General features: G+C 48.4%; 1 protein-coding gene across 1 annotated transcript in view; it reads left to right on the forward strand.

Annotated features, from left to right (window-relative positions):
• Nucleotides 1-217: 217 nt before the first annotated feature.
• LOC309402033 (dynein axonemal heavy chain 2-like) overlaps nt 218-23,843 on the forward strand; it is a gene marked incomplete at both ends in the record, with an annotated part of 46,044 nt that continues 22,418 nt past the window's right edge. Inside the window, 8 exons of the mRNA XM_081971519.1 lie at nt 218-341; nt 7,672-7,763; nt 10,693-10,863; nt 14,368-14,596; nt 15,652-15,762; nt 19,871-20,109; nt 21,424-21,615; nt 22,242-22,399. Coding sequence (XP_081827645.1) covers nt 218-341; nt 7,672-7,763; nt 10,693-10,863; nt 14,368-14,596; nt 15,652-15,762; nt 19,871-20,109; nt 21,424-21,615; nt 22,242-22,399 — 1,316 coding nt within the window. The remainder of the gene's footprint in view (nt 342-7,671; nt 7,764-10,692; nt 10,864-14,367; nt 14,597-15,651; nt 15,763-19,870; nt 20,110-21,423; nt 21,616-22,241; nt 22,400-23,843) is intronic.

A 23,843-nucleotide genomic window follows, 5' to 3' on the forward strand; every position in this document is an offset into this window, starting at 1 on the left:
AAGTTTACAACAGCACGAGGGATCAACCAATGTTACCTTTGCCGTCGAACTTGTAGCGCGTAAAATACGTTTTGCGCAAAGGATAAATAAATGTTTATCGTTTTAGGGAGCCCGAAGAGCAGAGAGGGGGGGGGGGGCTGCTGTTGTATTTCTGCTACTCTTATGGGTTTTCTCTCATTCCTTACCTACGATGTCTTGCAGATTCCCGCGCTAAAAGATGTCTACCCGGAGACGTGGTACGATTGGCGACAAGAAAGGGAAACGCAACGCCGGGAGGGCAACGTCGGTGTCTGGACAGAAGAGTGAACTGCCCGTTCCTCCGCTCATTGTTGATGAACTCGGTACTTGCATAATCTGGGGGAAATCTCAATCGGAATAGAGCTGGGAAGGGGCCTTGGAGGTCTTCTAGCCCAACCCCTTGCTCAAGCAATGATGTCCCGGTGTCTGGAGGCCGTACGGGTCTGGATGGATGGCAACCGACTAAAACTCAACCCTTCCAAGACGGAGTGGCTGTGGCTTCCGGCCTCCCGGTTCAACCAGGTGTTTCCATCTCTGGCCATCGGGGGCGTCCAACTAGCCCCCATGGAACAGGTGCGCAATTTGGGCGTCCTCCTGGATGCCCGGCTGTCCATGGATAACCATGTAACAGCCGTGGCAAGGGGGGCGTTCCATCAGGTTCGCCTGATGCGCCAATTGCGCCCCTTATTGGACCGGGATGCCCTACGCACAGTCACCCATGCGCTAGTGACGTCTCGCCTGGATTACTGCAATGCTCTCTACATGGGGCTTCCCTTGAGATGCACTCGGAGACTACAGTTGGTCCAGAACGCGGCCGCGCGGGTGATTATGGGGAGGACTAGGTACTCCCCTGTAACACCTCTCCTGCGCGAGCTGCACTGGCTTCCTGTGGTCTACCGAGTGCGTTTCAAGGTTTTGATTATGATCTTTAAAGCGCTTCATGGCATAGGGCCTAGTTACATGCAGGATCGCATCCTGCCCCACACATCCCTACGACCAATTCGCTCACACAGAGAGGGACTTCTCCGGGTGCCGTCCGCCAAACAGTGCCGGGGGGCGACACCCAGGAGCAGAGCCTTCTCTGTGGTGGGCCCAGCCCTGTGGAATGACCTCCCCCGTGACATCAGGATTACTTCCGATCTCCGCTCCTTCCGTGTACAGCTGAAGACCCACCTCTTTCAATTATCTGGCCTGGCTCAATCGTAATTATTCTTATTCCTCCTAACTGTTTTAAATTGTATTTTAAACGTTAAATCTTATTTTTATATCGGGTTTTTACAACTGGGGTATTTTAATGCGGGTCTTTTAACTGTCTATATGATGTAAATTGTTTACCTCCTCCGAGTCCGTGTTTGTGTATCTGTATGTATGTTCTGTATGTACGCCTATTTGTTTTATATATTTTCTGTGTTTTATATGCCCCATTGTACGCCGCCCCGAGTCCTACTTGGAAAGGGAGCGGCTAATAAATTCAAACTTATTATTATTATTATTATTAAGCAGGAGACCCTATATATACCATTCCGGGCAAATGGCTGTCCAATCACTTTTTAAAAGCCTCCATGATGGGACACCCACAACTTCTGACAGGGAGGACAATTAACCAGTGGAACAACTTGCCACCAGAATAATTTAATAATTTAATAATAATTTATTAAATTTCTCGACTGCCCCTCCGCCCCAAGTCCCTCCGGGGAGAGGGGGCGGTCTAGAAATTTAATAAATTATTATTAAATTATTCTGGTGGCAAGTTGTTCCACTGGTTAATTGTCCTCCCTGTCAGGAAGTTTCTCCTTAGTTCCAGGTTGCTTCTCTCCTTGATTAGTTTCCATCCCTTGTTTCTTGTCCTGCCTGCAAGGTGCTTTGCTAAATAGGTGGACCCCCTCTTTTTTATGGCAGCCCCTTAAATACTGGAAGATTACTATCATGTCCCCCTTAGTCCTTCTTTTCTCTCGACTGGCCTAACCCAAATCCTGCAACCGTTCTTCATCTGTTTTAATCTCCAGGCCTTTTTAAATCCTCTTAGTCGCTCTTCTCTGCCCTTTTTCCTAAAGTCTCCACATCTTTTTTGTAACGGGGAGGACCAAAACGGGAGGCAGGATTCCAGGTGTGGCTTTACTAAGGTTTTACAAAGCGGTGCTCATCCTTCCCGTGATTTTGATTCGATGCCTCTGCTTATACGGTCTCGGTTTTAGAGATCCTAAATGTGGGGTGGCTGAGTTAGACCCAAATCCCCTTTTGTGCCTTCAGGATGGTTTGAGTTTAGGGCTGTGTGCATTTTGGGCTCTTCTGTTCCACAAAATTATATTGCTGCATAGTCCTTCTTCTCAGTAGACTAGACGTACCCAGTTCCTGCAACCGTTCTTCGTATGTTTTAGCCTCCAGCCCCCTAATCGTCTTGGTTGCTCTTCTCTGCACTCTTTTCTAGAGTCTCCGCATCTTTTCCGTGTCCAGGTGACTAAAACTGGACGCAGTATTCCAAGTGTGGTCTTCCTGTTGTTAGTTGCGAAGTCATGTCCAACCCATCGTAACCCCATGGACAACGTTCCTCCAGGCCTTCCTGTCCTCTCCCATCCTCTGGAGTCCATTGAAGCTCAGGCCGACTGCTTCGGTGACTCCATCCAGCCACCTCTTTCTCTGCCGTCCCCTTCTTCTTCTTTTGCCCTCCATCTTTCCCAGCATGAGGCTCTTCTCCAGGGAGTCCTTCCTTCTCATTAGGTGGCCAAAGTCTTTTGAATTTCCTCTTCAGGATCTGGCCGCCTAAAGAGCAGTCAGGGTTGATCTCCTCTGGGACTGACCGGTTGGATGGCCTTGCAGTCCAAGGGACTCGCAGGAGTCTTCTCCAGCACCAAAGGCCTCCATTCTTTGGCGCTCAGCCTTCCTTATGGTCCAACCTTCACAGCCATCCATTGCAACTGGGAAAACCAGAGCCTTGACTATACACACTTGTGTTGGCAGGGTGATGTCTCTGCTTTTTAGTCTGCTGTCTTGATTTTCCATAGCTTTCCTCCCCAGGAACAAGCGCCTTTTAATTTCTTGGCTGCCGTCCCCATCTGCGGTGATCTTGGAGCCCAGGAAAATAAAATCTGGTGTGGTCCTCCCAAGCTATTCACACTTTACATGATATGTATCCCCGTTGTGGTTCGCTTACTCTCTTCTCATCCCTCCCTCTGCAATCTCTCCATTCTAGGAGATAGGAAACAACAGGCCTGGGGAATTCTAGGGCCTTACCAAGGCTTTATAAAGTGGTATTAACACTTCACATGATATCTATCCCCATTGTGAATCTCTTGCTTGCTCTCTTCTAATCCCTCCCTCTGCCATCTCTCTACAATGGAAAAAAAAACACCATGCAGAGTTGACTGGAGAATTCTGGGGTCTTACTAAGGCCTTGTAAAGTGTTACTAACACTTCGCGTGATCTTGATTCTATCCCTCCTGTTAGTGCAGCCTAGGATTGGGTTGGCTTTTTTGGCTGCCACTCCTGACTCACACTTAAGTGGTTGTCTACTAGGACTCCCAAGATCCCTCTCGCACTGACTACTATTGAGTCAGGTGTTGCCTATTGTGTACCTGGGCATTTGGTTTTTCTTGCCTAAATGTAGAACCTTCCTTTTTCCCGCCGCTGAAAATTCCTAGTCCCCGACCCGCAATCTGATGAACCGTTCCTTCACAGACCGTTCCCTGAAGTTACGACGGTGCTGAACACGTGACTTGCAACCGGTTCTCGCCCTTAACAGTCAGGAAAGAAAGGTTGTTAACTCCAGGACCTAGCTGTAGTAACACGACGCAGGTGTGCGCCTTTAGCTCCGTGTGGACGCCCTGATGTTCGGGCAGCAGCCCCCCCTCCCTTGCGTGGATCGGGGGGGGGGGGGCGACTGATGCAGCTCCCTGTTTAATTAGCCGCATCGTTTTGATGGCCGCCACTGCGTGGGGCGGGGGGGGGGAATCAAAATTAAGAAAAAAGAGACGGCATCTGTTGGAAATTAAGGGGGTGACGCAGGTCAGCTTCCAAAGACGTGTTTCCTCCCCCCCCTCTGCTCATCCCCTCTTGCAGGACTAAAATCAGCCCTTGGGGAGGGGGTGTTTTCCTTAGAGAGCCCCCCTCCTTTTTATACGCAGGGGGGGAGGGAGAGGAGGCACGTGTGTGTCGCATTTTGCCTTACCTGCGCGTTTCCACAGTAACTGGCCAGGATGTGCAACCGTGCCCCTGCAGGAAGCGGTGCCAGCTCTGAATCCTGGCATCGCCGAATCCCCTACCCTGTTGCCATCTGTCTTTGCAACAGGTGGGGGAACCCACGTCGACCCCTCAATCGGGAAGGGGGGTGGGGAAACGGAGTCCCTGGTGCGCCCTGGGGAGCTGAAGCCATGTGTGTTTTGTGTGTGTGTGTGTGTGTGTGTGTGTGTGTTGCATCATGCCACAGGTGCCAGGGTGTTGATTGTGGAAGAGTGGGATGCGCGGATGAAAGAGCTGAGCGAGGTGAAGAGAGAGAGAGAGAGAGAGACAAAGAGACAGAGAGCTACAGAAAGAGAGAGACAGACATAGAGACAGACAAAGAGAGAGAGAATTCATTCTGAATTCTTTTCTATTCATATTGTATTCTCTATTCTGTTCCATTCCATTCCATTCATATTCTATTCATATTCTATTCATTCTGAATTCTATTCTATTCTATTCATATTCTATTCTATTCTCTGTTCTATTCTATTCATTTTAAATTCTATTCATATTCTTTATTCTATTCTATTCCATTCCATTCTCTATTCTACTCTATTCTGAATTCTATTCTATTCATATTCTTTATCTATTCTATTCTATTCATTCTGAATTCTATTCTATTCTATTCTATTCTATTCTATTCTTTATTCTATTCTATTCTGTTCTATTCTATTCTGTTCCATTCCAGTCCATTCATATTCTATTCATATTCATATTCTATTCTCTATTCCCTTCTATTCATTCTGAATTCTATTCTATTCATATTCTATTCTATTCCCTATTCTATTCATTTTGAATTCTATTCATATTCATATTCTTATTATATTCTATTCATATTCTATTCTCTATTCTATTCCATTCTCTATTCTATTCTATTCTATTCATATTCTAATCTCTGCTATTCCATTCATTTTGAATTCTATTCTATTCCCTATTCTATTCATTCTGAATTCTATTCATATTCATATTCTTATTCTATTCATATTCTATTCTCTATTCTATTCTATTCCATTCTCTATTCTATTCTATTCATATTCTAATCTCTATTCTATTCATTCTGAATTCTATTCTATTCATATTCTTTATTTTATTTTATTCTGTTCTATTCATATTCTATTCTATCCCATTCTATTCTATTCATACTGAATCCCATTCATATTCTATTCTCTATTTTATTCTTCACTCCATTCTATCCTATTCCATCCTATCCTAATTATACCCCACCGCTTCTGCTATCCCCTGGTCACCCCCAAACTTCCAAGCCATCGTGCCAGTCGTACAAGGACCCCCCCCCCATCTTCCCTTGTCTGTTCCACCCCCCTCCCCTTGTCCCATCATCTGATGCCATAATCCCAGCGGAATTTTTCCCGTCGTACTGGCAGGGTGCCAAGCCTCCCCACGGTGGGCTCCCTCTCTAATGCCCCAGCTTTGGCAGAAGACTTGGTGATGCCGTTGCGATGGGAGAGTCGGAGGGGGTCCTCGGGGGCATGGGGGGGGGGAGTGGGCTACCCTGCCAACCTCCTTTCCAGACTGGGTTTCTGCCCTGTTGTGCGAGGGTCCGTAAGATGGATTCATTTTTTTGTCCTGCCTGCAGTGTAAAAATATTTTGGTGGCCTCGGTCTCCCCCTCCCACCTCCTCAATTTTCACTCCTGCAGACCCTTCTCTGCTCCGGTGGCAGAATCTATAGGGGGTCATTTTGGGGGGGAAGGCATCAGCTCCTCCGAAAAGTGCCATTTTCAATCAGCGTAAAGCCTTCGTAGCTCCTGACAACCCCTGACACAAAAAGAGGTTTATGGGGAAATGAATTGTAATTTAGTTTGACAACGGCAAATGTTCCTGGGGAAGAGTTGTGCGCTCTCTTTCTCTTTCTCTCTCTCTCTCTGCCTCTCTCTCTCTGCCTCTCTCTCTCTTTCTCTCTCTCTCTTTCTTTCTCTCTGTCTCGTTCTCTCTTTCTCCCTCTCTTTCTCTCTGTCTCTCTGCCTCTTTCTCTCTTTCGTTCTCTCTCTCGTTCTCTGTCTCTGTCTCTCTCTCACACACTCTTTCTTTCTCTCTCTGTCTCTCCCTTTCTCTCTCTCTTTCTCCGTCTCTCTCTCTTTCTCTTTCTTGTTCTCTGTGTCTTTCTCTCTCTATCTCTCTCTGTCTCTTTCTCTCCCTATCTCTCTGTTTCTCTGTCTTTCTTTCTCTCTCTCTCTCTCTTTTTCTTTCTTTCTGTCTTGTTCTCTCTTTCTCTCTGTTTCTCTCTTTCTGTCTCTTTCTCTCTTTCTCTCTTTCTCTCTTTCTCTTTCTCTCTCTCTCTGTGTCTCATTCTCTTTCTCTCTGTCTCTCTTTCTTTCTCTGTCTCTCTTTCTCTTTATCTCTTTCTCTGTCTGTCTCTCTCTCTCTCTCTCTCTCTCTGTGTGTGTCTATCACTCTTTCTCTCTCTATCTCTCTCCCTTTCTCTCTCTCTCTTTCTCCGTCTCGTTCTCTTTCTCTCTCTCTTTCTTGTTCTCTGTCTCTTTCTCTCTCTATCTTTCTCTGTCTCTTTCTCTCCCTATCTCTCTGTTTCTCTGTCTTTCTTTCTCTCTCTCTCTCTCTTTTTCTTTCTTTCTGTCTCGTTCTCTCTCTTTCTCTCTGTTTCTCTCTTTCTGTCTCTTTCTCTGTTTCTCTCTCTTTCTCTCTCTCTTTCTCTTTCTTTCTCTGTGTCTCATTCTCTTTCTCTCTCTCTGTCTCTCTCTCTTTCTCTGTCTCTCTTTCTCTTTATCTCTTTCTCTGTCTGTGTCTCTCTCTGTGTGTGTGTGTCTATCACTTTTTTTCTCTCTCTCTCCCTTTCTCTCTCTCTCTCTTTCTCCGTCTCTCTTTCTCCCTCTCTTTCTCTGTCTCTCTCCCTCTCTGTGTCTCTCTCTCTTTCTCTGTCTGTCTGTCTGTCTGTCTGTCTCTCTCTCTCTCTCTCTCTCTGGCCCCTCCTCGCCCTGGTTCTTGACACCTTGATGAAAAACACCCTAAAAGAATTTTGCAAATCCCTTTTTATTTGTTCATTCTATCTGTTTGTTCAAAGTCACGCAGCGGGCTTTCCTACCTAAGGCAGGACTAGAACTCACCCTCTCCTGGGGATTGGGCCAAAGTCAGCCACCCAGTGTCATGCCTAAGGCCGAACTAGAACTCCCAGTCTCCCACTAGACCAAACCACCCCACTCCCTGCCTCCAAGAAGGTCTGGGCTCTGAAGTGAGATCCTTGGGGCAGCCCCATTTAGTCCTCCGTTCCTTTTTGGGCCTTTCCTGTTCTCCCCGCCTCTTCCCCTAACAACACCCCTGCGAGGTAGGCCGGCCGGAGAGGAATGAAACGGCCCACGTTCCCTCCGCATGCGTGGTTGAAGCTCAGCTCTCCCCATTCTTAGTCCTGGGGTCTCTACGCCCCCCCCTCACGCCCCTCCCCTTGTCTTCTCGCCCTCCCCCAGATGTTGTCCAGCCTCCGGTCCCCGAAGAGCCAGACGAAGAAGTGGAGCTGGTGACCGTTCCTTCCATCCAGATGGAGGGAGAGGCGGATTTGGTAAGGGGGGGACGGCTCTCGCCCTTGGGGGGGGTGCCAGCTGGATCCCATCGAAACTCTGGGAATAGACCAGCAGTCCTCGACTTTACGACCGCAGTTGAGCCCCACGTTTGCGAGGCGTTCGTGAGGTGAGTTCTGCCCCGCTTTGCGACTTTTCTCCGCCACATTTGTTAAGTGAATCCCCGCCGTGGTTAAACCAAGCCACGCGTTTCTTAAGTGAATCGTTGGCTTCCCGTGCCAGAAGGCCGCCAAAGGCCGTCATAAATACGAATCCATTGCCAAGCGGCTGAACATCGATCACGCGACCACAGGGAGGGCGTAAGTCACTTTCCCTCCGCCATCGTATCTTTGAACGGTCACTGAATGAATCGCTGTAAGTCAAAGGGGGGCGTGTACTGAAAAAAAGGGGGCTCGGGACCACTGCTCAAACGTACGACCGTGGCAGCATCCCCACAATCACCTGATCAAAATTCAGATGCCACAAGCTGACTCACTTTTACGACGGTCGCTGTGTCCTGGGGTCATGCGATCCACTTTTGCAGACTTCTGATAAGCAAAGTCGAGGGGGAAGCAATGGGAAAGAAGAACAGGAGAGCTGAAGTCAAGATATATTACGCTTCCTGCATACCCACCGTCTATGAAGAAAGTTACCCTACGTGGCTGGCTGGGGAATTCTGGGAGTTGAAGTCCACAAGTCTTTAAAGTTGCCAAGGTTGGAGACCCCTGTTTTAAGATTTATGGACTTCAACTCCCAGAATTCCCCCAGCCAGCTCTTTTTTTTCTTCACTTAGTTGAAATCAAGATATATTACGCTTCCTGCATACCCACCGTCTATTAAGAAAGTTACTCTACGCAGCTGGTTGGGGAATTCTGGGAGTTGAAGTCCACCAGTCTTAAAGCGCCCAAGGTTGGAGACCCCACAATTAAGACTTGCAGACTTCCAGAATTCCCCCAGCCAGCTCTTCCCCCCCGTCCCCCCCACTTTGCTGAAGTCAAGATATGTAACGCTTCCTGCGTACCCACCATCTATTAAGAAAGCTCTATTTTGATGGATTGGGACCCTGTCAATCCCTCCTGCCCTGGGATTGCATCTGCAGACGGCAATTTTGCAAAGGGGAGAGAGGGAGACCCTTCCCTAAGCACAGCCAGTCTAATGGACCTTCCCTCTCCCCCCTGCCCCCCACCCCCGAAGACAAAACCCGGGGAAGGGAAATATTTCTGCTTGCACTCTTGCATACTTCCCTTGCATCACACACCCCAGCACATCTGGTTCTGGGCTTCCACGCCAGATGTTGTGCTAATGGGATCATGATTTCCTGATTTCCTTAGGAATAAGAAGGGTAAGGGGAGGGGGCTCTGGGTTCCCCAAGCAGCAAAGTTCAGGTCGTCCTCCACTTACGACTGTTACTGAGAATTACCGTTTGTAAGTTGTGCCTGGGCGTTAATTCGCTGACCGCATGACCATTGCCCGGTTTTACAAGCACATTTTTTGCAACGGTCGCTAAGTGGGTCACTGGTCATTAAGTGAACCCATTGTCCAAAACGGTCGTGTTTGGAGGTTTTTGGGGTCAGAAACCAGAAAGTAAATGGAAGGTTTCCAGCAAATATAAAATAATTGGTCGTAAAGTGTAATATCACATGACGAATGGCGGGGGAGGGGTCATTGTCGGAATTTCAAATCTGGGTCGTAAGTATAGGTAAGTCCTTGACTTAACGACCGTAACGGAGCCCAAAAGTTTGGTTGCTAATAAACGAGATGGGTGTTAAGTGGATTCTGCCCCGTTTTATGATCTTACTTTCCACCGTCGTTAAGCAAATCACTGCAGTGGATAAGTCCATTACTCGGTTATTAAGGCGGCTTCCCCCATTGATTTTGCTGGTCAGAAGGTCACAAGAGCGAATCACGGGAACTCCCACTGCCACCGTCATAAGTGTGAGTCAGTTGCCAAGTATCTGAATTTGGAACATGTGGGGATGCTTCAAAAGTTGTAAGTGTGAAATATGGTCAGGAGTTCTTTTCCCCCCAGTACCATTCTAACTTTGAACCGTCACTAAACAAACATTGGAAGTCGAGGACTCCCTGCATTTCCCCACCCCACCCCACCCCCGGGAGGAATCTTGAAAGGTCATTTTAGGAACCGGTTGTAATTTGGAGATTATGTATGTCTGTGCAAAACAGAATATAGGATAGGATAGGATAGAATAGAATAGAATAGAATAGGACAGACCATAGGATAGACCATAGGATAGAATATAGAATAGTGTAGAATAGAGTAGAATAGAGTAGAATAGAATAGAATAGAATAGAATAGAATAGAATAGAATAGAATAGAATATAGAATAGACCATAGGATAGAGTATAGTATAGTATAATATAGTATAGAATAGAATAGAATAGAATAGAATAGAATATAGAATAGACCATAGGATAGAATATAGTATAGTATAGTATAGTATAGTATAGTATAGTATAGTATAGTATAGTATAGAATAGAATAGAACAGAACAGAACATAGGATAGACCATAGGATAGAACATAGAATAGTATAGTATAGAATAGAATAGAATAGAACAGAACAGAACAATAAAATATAGAATGAATAGAATAGAGAATAAAATGAAGAATAGAATAGAATGGAACATAGAATAGACCATAGACTAAAATATAGGATAGGATAGGATAGGATAGGATAGGATAGGATAGGATAGGATAGGATAGGTAGAATGGGATAGGTAGGATAGGATAGGTAGGATAGGATAGGATAGGATAAAATAGAACAATAAAATATAGAATGAATAGAATAGAATAGAGAACGGCCGACCTTTCTGATCAACAAGCTCAGCGTCTTAGCCCCTGAGCCACCCTGTGGCTTGTGTTACTTTGCCCAAATTGTTGTTTCCTCCCCCCGCCCTCCCTCCTGTCGTGCAGAAACCCTGCCTCCTAAAACGACTGTCCTTGTCTGACGTCACTGAAGAGATGTGGACAGACGAACATCTGGCCGCCATGGACCAGTTCCTGAAGGACGTCACCCAAACCATGATTGTATTTTACGTCGACGATTTCGCCGGCTTGAAAGTGGAACCGGTCATGCCTCACCAGGTGAATCAATCAGTCAATCAATCAATCAATCAATCAGAACAGAGCTGGAAGGGACCTTGAAAGTCTTCTAGTCCAACCCTCTGCTCAAGCAGGAGATTCTACACTGTTTCAGACAAATTAGCTGTCTCGTCCCTTCTTAAAAACCTCCAGTGACCCACAAATTTTATTTCAATAACTAAATGAATGTATTTTCCAAAGCACCGGAAGGAGGACAAGAAATGACGGATAGAATTTAGACCAGAGATATTCTTACTAGGTATTATCCCAGATAAACCTAAGGAGGGGGATACTTATTGGATTATACACGTAACTACAGCAGCGAGAATTGTATTTGCCCAAAATTGGAAAGGAAATAAGTTACCAACAGATGAAGGGATAGTAAAAAAAGATATTAGATTGTGCAGAGATGAATAGGTTGACAATGAAAATAAAGGATAAAGAGGAATCGGAGTTCTTCGAGACATGGGGAAGGTTTTATGATTGGCTAGAGAAAGAAAGCTAGAAAAGAAAGTAAGGAGAAGATATAGAACCCAGACGATGAACTGTTAAATGGAAAACGGGGGGAAGAAGGGGAAAACAGAAAAGTAAATATTAAATACAATACAATACAATAGCAGAGTTGGAAGGGACCTTGGAGGTCTTCTAGTCCAACCCCCTGCCTAGGCAGGAAACCCTATACCGTTTCAGACAAATGGCTATCCAACATCTTCTTAAAGACTTCCAGTGTTGGGGCATTCACAACTTCTGGAGGCAAGCTGTTCCACTGATTAATTGTTCTCACTGTCAGGAAATTCCTCCTCAGTTCCAAGTTGCTTCTCTCCTTGATTAGTTTCCACCCATTGCTTCTTGTCCTGCCCTCAGGTGCCTTGGAGAATAGTTTGACTCCCTCTTCTTTGTGGCAACCCCTGAGATATTGGAATAATGCTATCATGTCTCCCCTAGTCCTTCTTTCTCTTAAGCTAGACATACCCAGTTCCTGCAACCGTTCTTCATATGTTTTAGTCTCCAGTCCCCTAATCCTCTTTGTTGCTCTTCTCTGCACTCTTTCCAAAGTCTCCACATCTTTTTTACATCGTGGCGACCAGAACTGAATGCCGTATTCCAAGTGTGGCCTTACCAAGGCATTATAAAGTGGTATTAACCCTTCACGTGATCTTGAGTCTATCCCTCTGTTGATGCAGCCTAGAACTGTATTGGCTTTTTTGGCAGCTGCTGCACACTGCTGGCTCCTATTTATTATTATTATTATTTATTTCTTTGGATTTCTAAACCGCCCCCTCTCCCAAAAAGGGACTCGGGGCGGTGTACAGTCAGATAAAATGCAGATAAAATACAATAATATAAAACAATTAAATACTAAACATTTAGATGGAGGAGATAAGACTGTACAAGAAATAAATATACTATGGAAACCCTAAAAAACATCCCCAATTAAAATACCCAAACCTGATTAAAATATATCCCCGGGAGGCAAAACTAAGAGAGTGCCAGGCCAGCTGATTGAAACAGGTGAGTCTTTAATTTTTGACAGAAGGAGCGGAGGTCGGTGGTGATTCTGATGTCGGGGGGGAGGTCATTCCAGAGGGTTGGGCCCATCACAGAGAAGGACCTACTCCTAGGTGTCGCCCGCTGGCATTGCCTAGCGGACGGCACCAGGAGGAGTCCCTCCCTGTGTGAGCGGATTGGTCGTAGGTCGTATTTAAATGGTTGTCCACTAGGACTCCAAGATCCCTTTCACAGTTACTACTGTTGAGCAAGGTACCACCTATACTGTCCCTGTGCATTTCATTTTTCTTGCCTAAATGTAGAACCTTACTCTTTTCACCATTGAATTTCATTTTATTAGATAGGGCCCAATGTTCAAGTTTGTCAAGATCCTTCTGTATCTTCAGCCTGTCTTCTATATATACTTGTAAATATACAAGTATATATTCAAGAGCGAGATATGAAGGGGGGAAAACATAGTTAGGGTAGATTAACGAAGGTAAGGGAATAAGAAATGATGCTAAATTATATTTGGGTTTGGGGAAATACCATCCCAAGAAAACATAAACGGAGACTCGAAAGAGACACCTGTAACAACAGAAAAAGAAAGGGAGAGAGGAGGAGAGGAGGAAAGAAAGGAAGGGAAAGAGGAAAGAGGTAAGGAGAGGAGGGTGGAAGGGAGAGAAAGAGAAGGAGAGCGGGTAGGAAGGGGAAGAGTAGGAGTAGGGGCGAGGTAAGGGAAGAAGGAAGGGGAAGGAGAGGAGGAAGGAAGGAAGTAGAGAAGGGAGGGAGGGAGAAAAGAAAGGGAAAAGAAGGTGGTGTTACAACAGGCGGAACGGATGGGAAATAAAGCAACTCAAAATGTATATTTTTATAACCTATTATACGATGCGGGCAGGTTCGACACCCCTGGTCTAGTGGAGTTCCACCGTCAAACCTTGGGTGGACTTCCGCTCCCAGAATCTCCCGACACGAAGGCATTCCTTTCGATCTGCTTGTGGCCTGCTTACTCTCCTGTCATCCCTTCCTCTGCGGTCTCTCCCTTATTCTGTGCAGTGGGTCCATCTAAGTTCCTGTTGAGTCAAGCGGAGGCCGCTGTAAAGGACGAACAGAGCCGAACATCGTTTGAATTGAAGGGACTTTGGAGGTCATCTAGACCAGGGGTCCCCAACCTCTCGGACCTCGGGGACCACTAAATTCATGATTTTAAATCCCGCGGACCACTAATACAATCTGCCTATTCACCGGCTGGGTGGGCATGGCTAGGGGACTAGGTGGGTGTGGCCAACTCGATGTCACTTACACCGAGGGGCGCCTCGCCAGGCCTCTACCCGCCCCTCCTCTCCCAGCCACTTCTCGCCTGCCCGCCCGGGCTCCTTAGGGCCCCAACAGGAAGCCGTTGCTGGAGCTAAGCAGCCCCCAGGAGAAAGAGTTGGCAAAACAGCTCAGTTCAAATTGGATCTGGCCGAGAAAGAGGCTCAGCAGAAGCACCTCACTGAGGACTAGGAGCATGGGCTTTCCAAGCAGAAGGAAGAGCTGCGGGAGGGCAAGGCCAGGTCCCGGCGCCTGGAGGCTCAGTGGGCTGAGATGGTCAGCCGGTTCCAGGCCAGGATGCTGTCCCACTGGAACGAGGCCCCCCGGCTCTTCCCTCCAGCCGTCGCCCAAAGCCCCCCACCAAGAAGCCGAAGCAGACCCCAAGTCGGGATTTCTGCCCCTCTCCGACCCCCACAAAAAGACCCCGAAGGGGGAGACACTCTGCAGCAACACAAGCGTCCGTGGCACATATCCGTCTCAGGGGCCGTAGGTTTGAGGACCCCGGATTTAGTGCAATATAAAAAAATGCAAATAATTTTTCTGCGGACCACCAACATTTTCTCGCGGATCACCAGTTGGTGACCACTGGTCTGGTCCAAACTCCTTGCTCAGACAGAGACGTTACGGCATTTCAGACAATTTTGACAATTCCCTTGATCCTTGTCTTGATTTTTTTGCCGTTCCCGCCCCCCCTCCCCCCGACAGGAGCAAAAACAACTGGCCTACTTCATCCGCCAGGAGAACGCCGAAATTACAGAGGAGAACTTCCACGAAGTGGTGCAGTTCGGCTCGGTGCGCAGACCCTACATCGATTCCCTGATGCGAGTGCTCAACGCTGCTTACCTGCCCCGCCTCTTCCGCAAAGGCGCCTGGCCGGAGAGCATCAAAAACGAATTCTTCTCTGAAATTTATCATTTCATGACCTCCCTGACAGGTAGGTTTGCTGCCGTTCTTCCCGTCGGATCCCCCGGTGGTCACCGATCCGTCGACTGGTGCTTTGGGGGTTGCCCCAGGTCTCTTGAGTGCTGTACAGGTCGTCCTCGGCTTAACGACCACCATTGATCCCAAAATGTCTGTTGCTAAGTGAGTTGTTTGTTCAGTGAGTCTTGCCCCATTGTACGACTTCTCTTGCCCTAGTTGTTAAGCGAATCATGTGCTCGTTAAGCAAATCTGGCTAACCCACCCCCATTCATCATCATCATCTTCTTTTAACGATCCCATAATCCCTTATGGGGTGAAGTCTGGGCAAGTGAATGGAGGTAGCAGAGTGTTTTTTACTGGCCGGATGCCGTTCCCCATTGCCAATGCGGAGTTTAGTTCAGCAGATAAGTTCTCATTGTGCCCAGACAGAGAAATATCTGTCTCTACCTAGGATCAAACTCACAGCCTCCTGATCGTGAAGCGAGAGCTCCACCTCTAGGCCGCCACACCACTAACCCGCCCCCAATTGCTCGTCGCAAAAGGAGATTGCATGAGTTTTGCCCCGTTTTACGACCTTGCTTGCCACTGTCGTTAAGCAAATCACCGCTGCTGTTGAGTTAGGAACACGATTGTTAAGGCTTCCCCGTTGACTTTGCTTGTCAAAAGGTTACAAAAGGTGATCAGGTGACCAGAGGACACTGCCACCGTCATAAATACGAGTCAGTTGCTAAGAACCTTTTGATCCCATGATCATGGAGATATTGAAGCGGTCGTAAGTCCCTTTTTTCGGCTACCGTTGCAACTTTGAACGGTCACTAAAGGGACTGCTGTCATTTGTGGAGTGCCTGCACTGTCTGGAAGTCACTTTTTCAGTGCCGTTGTAATTTCAAACGGTCACTAAGTGAATCGTCATAAGTCGAGGACTACCTGGAATTTTAGGTGTCTCAACTGAGGACCGAGGAATGAGAATTGGGGTGGGTGGGTGGGATCCTAAGGAGATGTCCCCGATGTCCCCCCTCCCTCCGAAAGCCACCGAAACCCCTAATCCCCGACCCTCTCCGTCCGCAGATACCCGCTACAAGATAAAGGGTTGTACCATCCTTTACATCCCAATCGAATCCTTCAACATCACCCCCGAGATGGCCCTGAAGGACAAGGCTGTGGTCCACCGTCTGGAGAGTGAGTGATGGGTCTTGGGGTATCGGGGGAGGGGGGGCGCTAACCAGATTGGGAGAGGAGGAGAGGGGCCGCTGGCGAGGACCATGTCGGGCGCGATCGGCAAGAGTCTCTTGCCGCTCTCGCTTAGGGAGTAAAAGGAAGGTTGAAAAAAGAGACAAAGTATGAGAGAAGAAAGGACGGAGGGAGGGAGGGAGGAAGAAGATGAGGGAGGGAGGGGAAGAGAAGGAGGGAAGGAAAGAAGAAGGAGGGAGGGAGGAAGATGAGGGAGGGAGGAGAATGGAGGAAGGAAGGAAGGGCAGGAGGGAGAAAGGAAGTAAAAGGAAGATTGAAAAAAGAGACAAAATATGAGAGAAGAAAGGATGGAGGGAGGGAAGAAGGAAGGAAGGAGGAAGATGAGGGAAGGAGGGGAAGGGAGGAGGGAGGAGAATGGAGGAAGGAAGGAAGGGCAGGAGGGAGAAAGGAAGTAAAAGGAAGGTTGAAAAAAGAAGACGTATGAGAGAAGAAAAGACAGAGGGAGGGGAAGGGAGGAAGGAAGGAAAGAATGGAAGGAGGGAGGGAGAAAGGAAGTAAAAGGAAGGTTGAAAAAAGAGACAAAATATGAGAGAAGAAAGGATGGAGGGAGGGAAGAAGGAAGGAAGGAGGAAGATGAGGGAAGGAGGGGAAGGGAGGAGGGAGGAGAATGGAGGAAGGAAGGAAGGGCAGGAGGGAGAAAGGAAGTAAAAGGAAGGTTGAAAAAAGAAGACGTATGAGAGAAGAAAAGACAGAGGGAGGGGAAGGGAGGAAAGAAGGAAAGAATGGAAGGAGGGAGGGAGAAAGGAAGTAAAAGGAAGGTTGAAAAAAGAGACAAAATATGAGAGAAGAAAGGATGGAGTGAGGGAGGAAAGAAGGAGGAAGATGAGGGAGGGAGGAGAAGAGAGGGAGGGAAGGAAGGAAGGAGGAAGATGAGGGAGGGGGGAGAATGGAGGAAGGAAGGAAGGGCAGGAGGGAGAAAGGAAGTAAAAGGAAGGTTGAACAAAGAGAAGGTATGAGAGAAGAAAGGACGGAGGGAGGGAGGAAGGAAGAAGATGAGGCCATGGGGATGCTGCAACGGTCGTAAGTGTGAGAAACGGTCATACGTCACTTTTTTCAGTGCGGTTACAACTTCAAATGGTCACTAAATGAACTGGACGTAGGGGGTTAAGAAAAACAAGGGAAAAAACTCAGGAATTCCGATAGTCCTCCACTTACAACCGTTCATTTAAGTGACCATTCAAAGCTATAACGGCGGTGAAAACTAGTGAGTCAGGAACTTAGGACTGCCGTGATTCAGTTAATAACAGTGGCAAGAAATGCCATAAAAGGGGAGCAAAATTCACTTCACAAAGGTCTCACTTAGCCACCTACATTTGGGTCTCTATTGTGGTCGTAAGTCGAGTCATACCTTTCTTTGCAATCTCTTCCTCAGTGGAGAGAACAGCCATCCTCGACTTATGACCACAAAAGGGATCGGAATTTGTGTCGCTAAGCGAGGTTCAATAAAGTCCCACCTGGATTTACGAGCTTCCTCGCCACGCTGGCGAAGGGAACGGCCGCACTTGTTCAGCCGGTCCTTAAACGAATCCAGCTCCCCGCGTTCGCTTCGTCTGTGGAAAGGCCTCCTGGGAGGGTCGCAAAACGGGGATTGCAGGACGTTGCGATGGTCATGATGAATGCATGCCGGTTGCCAAACCCTCCCCCCCTCCCCCCTGAATTTTGATCCCGGGACCCTGGAGTTCGTCGCGACGGTTGTAAGCACGAGAACGTCTCCCCAGTCACTTTTGTAACTTTGAATGGCGGCTACACGGATGGCCGTAAGTCGAGGACTGGCGTTCAGGCTCCTAGAATAATACGCAAGCGTAGATTCCCCTGGAAAAAGGGGGGGGGTCTCCAATTTTCGGGGTGGGCGGAGGGGGCCCTCCCCGTCTCTTTTATTCCCCGATTTGTGTGGAGTGGGTGGGCTTAACTCCCCCTCCCCTCTTTTGTGTGAGACCACCCAACCGGGGGTCTCCCGCCTGCGGCTGCGTCTCTTTCCTGGCCCCGCAGGCGGAAGGCGCGGCTGGAAGCCCTCGGCCGTCACTTCTGGACCCGCTGCTCATTTGTTCCGCTTTGCGCAAATTCAATTGAACGTCTCGCGCTGCGGACAGGAGAGAGAGAGAGAAAGAGAGAAAGAAAGAGAGAGAGAGGCTGGCTGGCTGAATTATGCGATGCCCACATCTCTATTAGGGCACCGTGGAAATCGGGCTGGGGAGGGGGGGCCTTTGGAGTGGAAATGGGAGGGTGGGGGTGGGCAGAGTCCTTCCTTCCTTCCCCTCCCTCCCTTCCTCCCTCATCTCCTTCCTTCTTTTCCTTCCTTCCTTCTTCCTCCCTCTCCCTCGCTCATTCCTTTCTTCCTTCTTTTCCCTCCTTCCTTCTTCTCCCTCGCTCATTCCTTTCTTCCTTCTTTCCCTTCTTCCTTCCCCTCCCTCCCTCATTCCTTCCTTCTTTTCCTTCCTTCCTTCTTCCTCCCTCTCCCTCCCTCATGTCCTTCCTTCTTTTCTTTCTTCCTTCTTCTCCCTCCCTAATTCCTTTCTTCCTTCTTTCCCTTCTTGCCTTCTTTTCCTTCCTTCCTTCTTCCTCCCTCTCCCTCCCTCATTCCTTCTTTCCTTCCTTCTTTTCTTTCCTTCCTTCTTCCTCTCTCTCCCTTTCTCATGTCCTTCTTTTCCTTCCTTCCTTCTTCCTTCTTCTCCCTCCCACATTCCGTTCTTCCTTCCTTCCCTTCCTTCCTTCCTTCCCTTCCTTCCTTCTTCTCCCTCCCTCATTCCTTCCTTTTTTCCTTCTTTCCCTCCCTTCCTCATCTCCTCCCTTCATTCTTTCCCTTCCTTCATTCCTTCCTCTCAGCCTCCCTCCCTCCATACTTATTTAATTCATATCCTGGCTTTATTATTTTTAAAAATAACTCAAGGCAGCAAACTTATCCCAAACTCCCTCCTGTTTTCTCCACAGCAACAACAACCCTGTGAGGTTGTGGGGCTGACAGAAAGGGATTGGCCCAAAGTCACCCAGTCGGCTTTCATGCCTGAGGCAGAACTAGAACTCCCAGTCCCTGGGCGATTGGCCCAAAGTCACCCAGCCGGCTTTCATGCCTAAGGCAGGACTAGAACTCCCAGTCCCTGGGCGATTGGCCCAAAGTCACCCAGCCGGCTTTCATGCCTAAGGCAGGACTAGAACTCCCAGTCCCTGGGCGATTGGCCCAAAGTCACCCAGCCGGCTTTCATGCCTGAGGCAGAACTAGAACTCCCAGTCCCTGGGCGATTGGCCCAAAGTCACCCAGCTGGCTTTCATGCCTGAGGCAGAACTAGAACTCCCAGTCCCTGGGCGATTGGCCCAAAGTCACCCAGCCGGCTTTCATGCCTAAGGCAGGACTAGAACTCCCAGTCCCTGGGCGATTGGCCCAAAGTCACCCAGCCGGCTTTCATGCCTGAGGCAGAACTAGAACTCCCAGTCCCTGGGCGATTGGCCCAAAGTCACCCAGCCGGCTTTCATGCCTGAGGCAGAACTAGAACTCCCAGTCCCTGGGCGATTGGCCTAAAGTCACCCAGCCGGCTTTCATGCCTAAGGCAGGACTAGAACTCCCAGTCCCTGGGCGATTGGCCCAAAGTCACCCAGCTGGCTTTCATGCCTAAGGCAGGACTAGAACTCCCAGTCCCTGGGCGATTGGCCCAAAGTCACCCAGCCGGCTTTCATGCCTGAGGCAAAACTAGAACTCCCAGTCCCTGGGCGATTGGCCATATATATAATAGATAGTGGGAATGCGATGGAGGTCATATACGTTGCTTTCGGCCAAGTGAACAAGAGCTGGCTTGGGGAATTCTGGGAGTCGAAGTCCACCAGTGGCCATCTTTGAAGGATGGTTTTTCTCCCTCCGGGCCCCCCTCCAAGCGCCTTGACCTCCCCCCCTTCCCCTATCTTTATTTCCCACGATTCCTCTGGAGCCCCCCCCCTCCGGGATCTTGCTGGCCCCCCTCCGGGCGTGGCTCAGAAGGGGCAGGCGGGTTGAGGGGTGCCAAGGGGAGGCATCGCCCACCCACCCCCCTCTTTCCGCCTCCCCCAGCTTCCATGATTCACTGGACCCGTCAGATCAAGGACGTGCTGAGGGCGCAAGAGGCGGTGGAGAGCCGCGAAAGCGCCGGCCCCCTGGAAGAGATCGCCTTTTGGAAGAACCGCTGCCACGACCTGTCGGAGATCAGCAAGCAGCTGTGCCAGAAGGGGGTGAAGCACATCGAGGGCATCCTGGTGCTCTCCAAGTCCTCCTACGTGGCCCCCTTCCAGCGGCTCTCCAAGCAGATCCAGGTGAGGGGCAGGGAGGGGGCCTGGGGGCTGCCCCGATGGTCTTCGGCCTGGCCGGCTTAGAACGTGGAAGAGGAGGAGTGTTAGGGCCTTGGAGGTCTTCTAGTCCAACCCTCTGCTTGAGCAGGAGAGGCTATATGAAGGGAGGGAGGGAGGGAGGGAGGGAGGAAGGAAAAGGAGGGAGGGGGGAGAAGGAAGGAAAAGGACAGAGGGAGGAAAGAAGGAAGGAAACAAGGAGGCAGGGGGGAGGAAGGAAAGAAGGAAGGAAAGAAGGAGGACGGGGGAGGAAGAAAGGAAAAGGAGGGAGGAAGGAAAAGGACAGAGGGAGGAAAGAAGGAAGGAAACAAGGAGGCAGGGGGAAAGAAGGAAGGAAAAGGAGGGAGGAAGGAAAGAAGGAGGGAGGGGAGAGGAACGAAGGAAAGAAGGAAGGAAAGAAGGAGGGAGGGGAGAGGAACGAAGGAAAGAAGGAAGGAAAGAAGGAGGAAGGGGGAGGAAGAAAGGAAAAGGAGGGAGGAAGGAAAGAAGGAGGGAGGGGGAGGAAGGAAGGAAGGAAAAGGAGGGAAGGAGGGAGGAAGGAAAGAAGGAAGGAGGGAGGAGAAAGGAAGGAGAAGGAAGGAGGAAGGAAGGAAAGAATGAAGAGGGAGGGAGGGAGGGAGGAAAAGATTTATTAAAAATACAGCTGCAAGCTGTCCAATCTTTGCTTTTAAACCTCGATTGGATGGATGGATGGACGGACGGACGGATGGATAGATAATAGAGGAAAGGAAGGAAGGAAAGAGAGAGAGAGAAAGAAAGAAAATATAATAGAGATAAAGAAAAATGACAGACCAGAAAAGAAAGAGAAAAGAAACAGAAAAAAGATAGATAAATAGATGATAATAGAGATAAAGAAATGGCAGACAAGAAAGAGAAAAAGAGAGACGGAAAGGATAGATAGATAGATAGATGGATGGATGGACGGATGGACAGACAGACACAGATGGAAAGAAAGAAAAAGAAAGAAACAAAAAGAATGATAGATAGATAGATAGATGATAGATAGATAGATAGATAGATAGATAGATAGATAGATAGATAGATGATAGATAGATAGATAGATAGATAGATAGATAGATTGATAGATAGATAGATAGATAGATAGATAGATAGATAGATATTCATATGGCTGGAAGTTCACCTTGGAGATCATCTAGTCCAACCCACTGTTCAAGCAAGAGACCCTAAATACTATTCTGGACCGATGGAGCACCCATCGCTTCCGGTGGCAAGCTGTTCCCCTGGCTAACTCTCCCCTCGCTCTTTGCCGTCGCTTTACAGGATGGGTCAGAGCAGGCCCAGTCGAACCTTCGCTTCCTGTCCATCCTGAAGGAGCCCTTCCAGGAACTGGCCACTCTACGGCCCAAAGATATCCCCGAGAAGCTGCCCCACCTCATCAGCCTGGTCCGGATCGTGTGGGTCAACTCCCCATACTACAACAGCCGAGAACGGATCACCGCTCTCTTCCGGAAGGTGGGGGTGGGGGTGGGCTGTCTTTATTTCCCCCCTCCCCATTGGTATATATATATATATATATTCCCCAGCTAGCTGCATAGGGTAACTTTCTTAATAGACGGTGGGTATGCAGGAAGCGTAATATATCTTCACTTCAGCAAAGTGAAAGAAAGAGCTGGCTGGGGGAATTCTGGGAGTTGAAGTCCACAATCCCTAAATCAGGGGTCTCCAACCTTGGTAAGTTTAAGACGTGTGGACTTCAACTCCCAGAATTCCCCAGCCAGCCGCATAGGGTAACTTTATTAATAGACGGCGGGTATGCAGTAAACATAATATATCTTGACTTCAGCAAAGTGGGGGGGAAAGAGCTGGCTGAGGAATTCTGGGAGTTGAAGTCCACAAGTCTTAAATCAGGGGTCTCCAACCTTCGCCACTTTAAGACTTGTAGACTTCAATTCCCAGAATTCCTCAATCAATGATGGAGGGTAACTTTCTTAATAGACGGTGGGTATGCAGGAAGCGTAATATATCTTGACTTCAGCAAAGTGGGGGGGGGGGAGAGCTGGCTGGGGAATTCTGGGAGTTGAAGTCCGCAGGTCTTCAAGTTGCCAAAGCTGGATGGCGAGGCCTCTCTTTCTCCCCAGATGAGCAACAAAATCATCCAGATGTGCTGCAAAGACATTTCCTTGGACCGCCTTTTCGAAGGCTACATCAACTCGTCCCGCCAGACGTTGCACAGCTGCATCTCCTGCATGTCATCCTGGAAGGACTGCTACCAACAGGCCTCCTACATGCACAACAAGTAAGGGGCAGGAGTCCGGGGGCAGGTGAAGTTGCGTCGGGCCAAGGGGCTAGTCCTCAGTGAGCGCGATTGGCCGCTGCTCGGATTTAGGACGGCTTTTGCGGCCTGTCCCACGGACACGCGGTCGCGATGAGCGACCTCCCTAACTGATTTCTGGCCATTTGGGAAGCTGGATTCGCTTAACGACCGCCTGGGCTTTCCAGGGCCTGTGCTAAAAATGGTTGTAACAGGAAATATTCTGCTCTAATTCGCTTTATTCTCATTTTTTCACCATTTTATGGGTGCCATGCAACTGTTGTTTTCATTTTCCCTGTCAAATCTGGCTACTTTGGGGGCTTTTAATTTTCATTTTTCATTTCATTTTAATTTTTAAGTCCAAATTGATTAACATGCTGTAAATAATCTGTCTAAAATTCACTGCAAAAAAAGTGGTTTTCAGACAATAGGCAGAATAGCAGAGGTAAGATCTCTATTCCTTATAGTCCTCGACTTACGACCACAATTGACCCCCAAACGTATGTTGTTAAGTGAGACGTTTATTTTTGCTCCATTTTATGACCTTTCAAGCCACCGTTGTTAAGTGAATCACTGCCGTTAAATCGGTAACACGGTCGTTAAGTGATGGACTTAGCTGCTCGGAAGGTCGCAAAAGCAAATCACGTGACCCCGGGACACTGCGGCCGTCATAAATACGAGTCAGTTGACAAGCGTCTGAATTTTCATCCCGTGACCGCTTAACGGACGTTAAGGGTGAAAAATGTCACTATTTTTCAGGGCTGTTGTAGCTTTGAACGGTCACTAAGCGAATTGTTGGAAGTCGAGGACTACCTAAGCTTTTTCCCTTGTTTTTTTGAACCCCCCCCTAAGCCAAATTCGTTTAGTGACCTTTAGAAGCTGCAACGGCACCCCAAAATGACCATTTTTCACACTTACGACGGTTGCGGCACTCTATGGCCACGGCATCAAAATTCAGGCGCTCGGCAACTAACTCGTATTTATGACGGTCACAGCATGCCGGCATCCCATGATCCCCTTTTGCAACCTTCAAACGAGCAGCGTCGACAGGGAAGCCCTATTCACTTAACAACGGTGTGACTCACCAACGGCGGCCATTCACTTAACAGCGGTCGTAAGTCGAGGACTACCCTGTATCGGAAGAAGCGATACATTCCCAAATGTTTATTTTTTAGACCTTCTTCTACATTTCCCGCGCTTCTCCCAGAAGTGGCATTTGGAATAGAATAGACCGAACTGGAGGGGGACCTTGGAGGTCTTCTAGTCCATCCCCCCGTTGTGGGTTTTGCTCGGATTTTCTCCTTCTCCTGTTTGCTTTTTGGATCACAATTCTGCCCGACACCCTTGAACAATTTATCTTCCTGTTGCTGTCGCTTTTCACGCTTGTTACCTTTCGATTTGTGAACGATTGCACATGTCTTTTCTTGGC

Source organism: Natrix helvetica (genome assembly GCF_964273705.1).
Source record: "Natrix helvetica genome assembly, chromosome: Z".
Lineage (NCBI taxonomy): Eukaryota > Metazoa > Chordata > Lepidosauria > Squamata > Natricidae > Natrix > Natrix helvetica.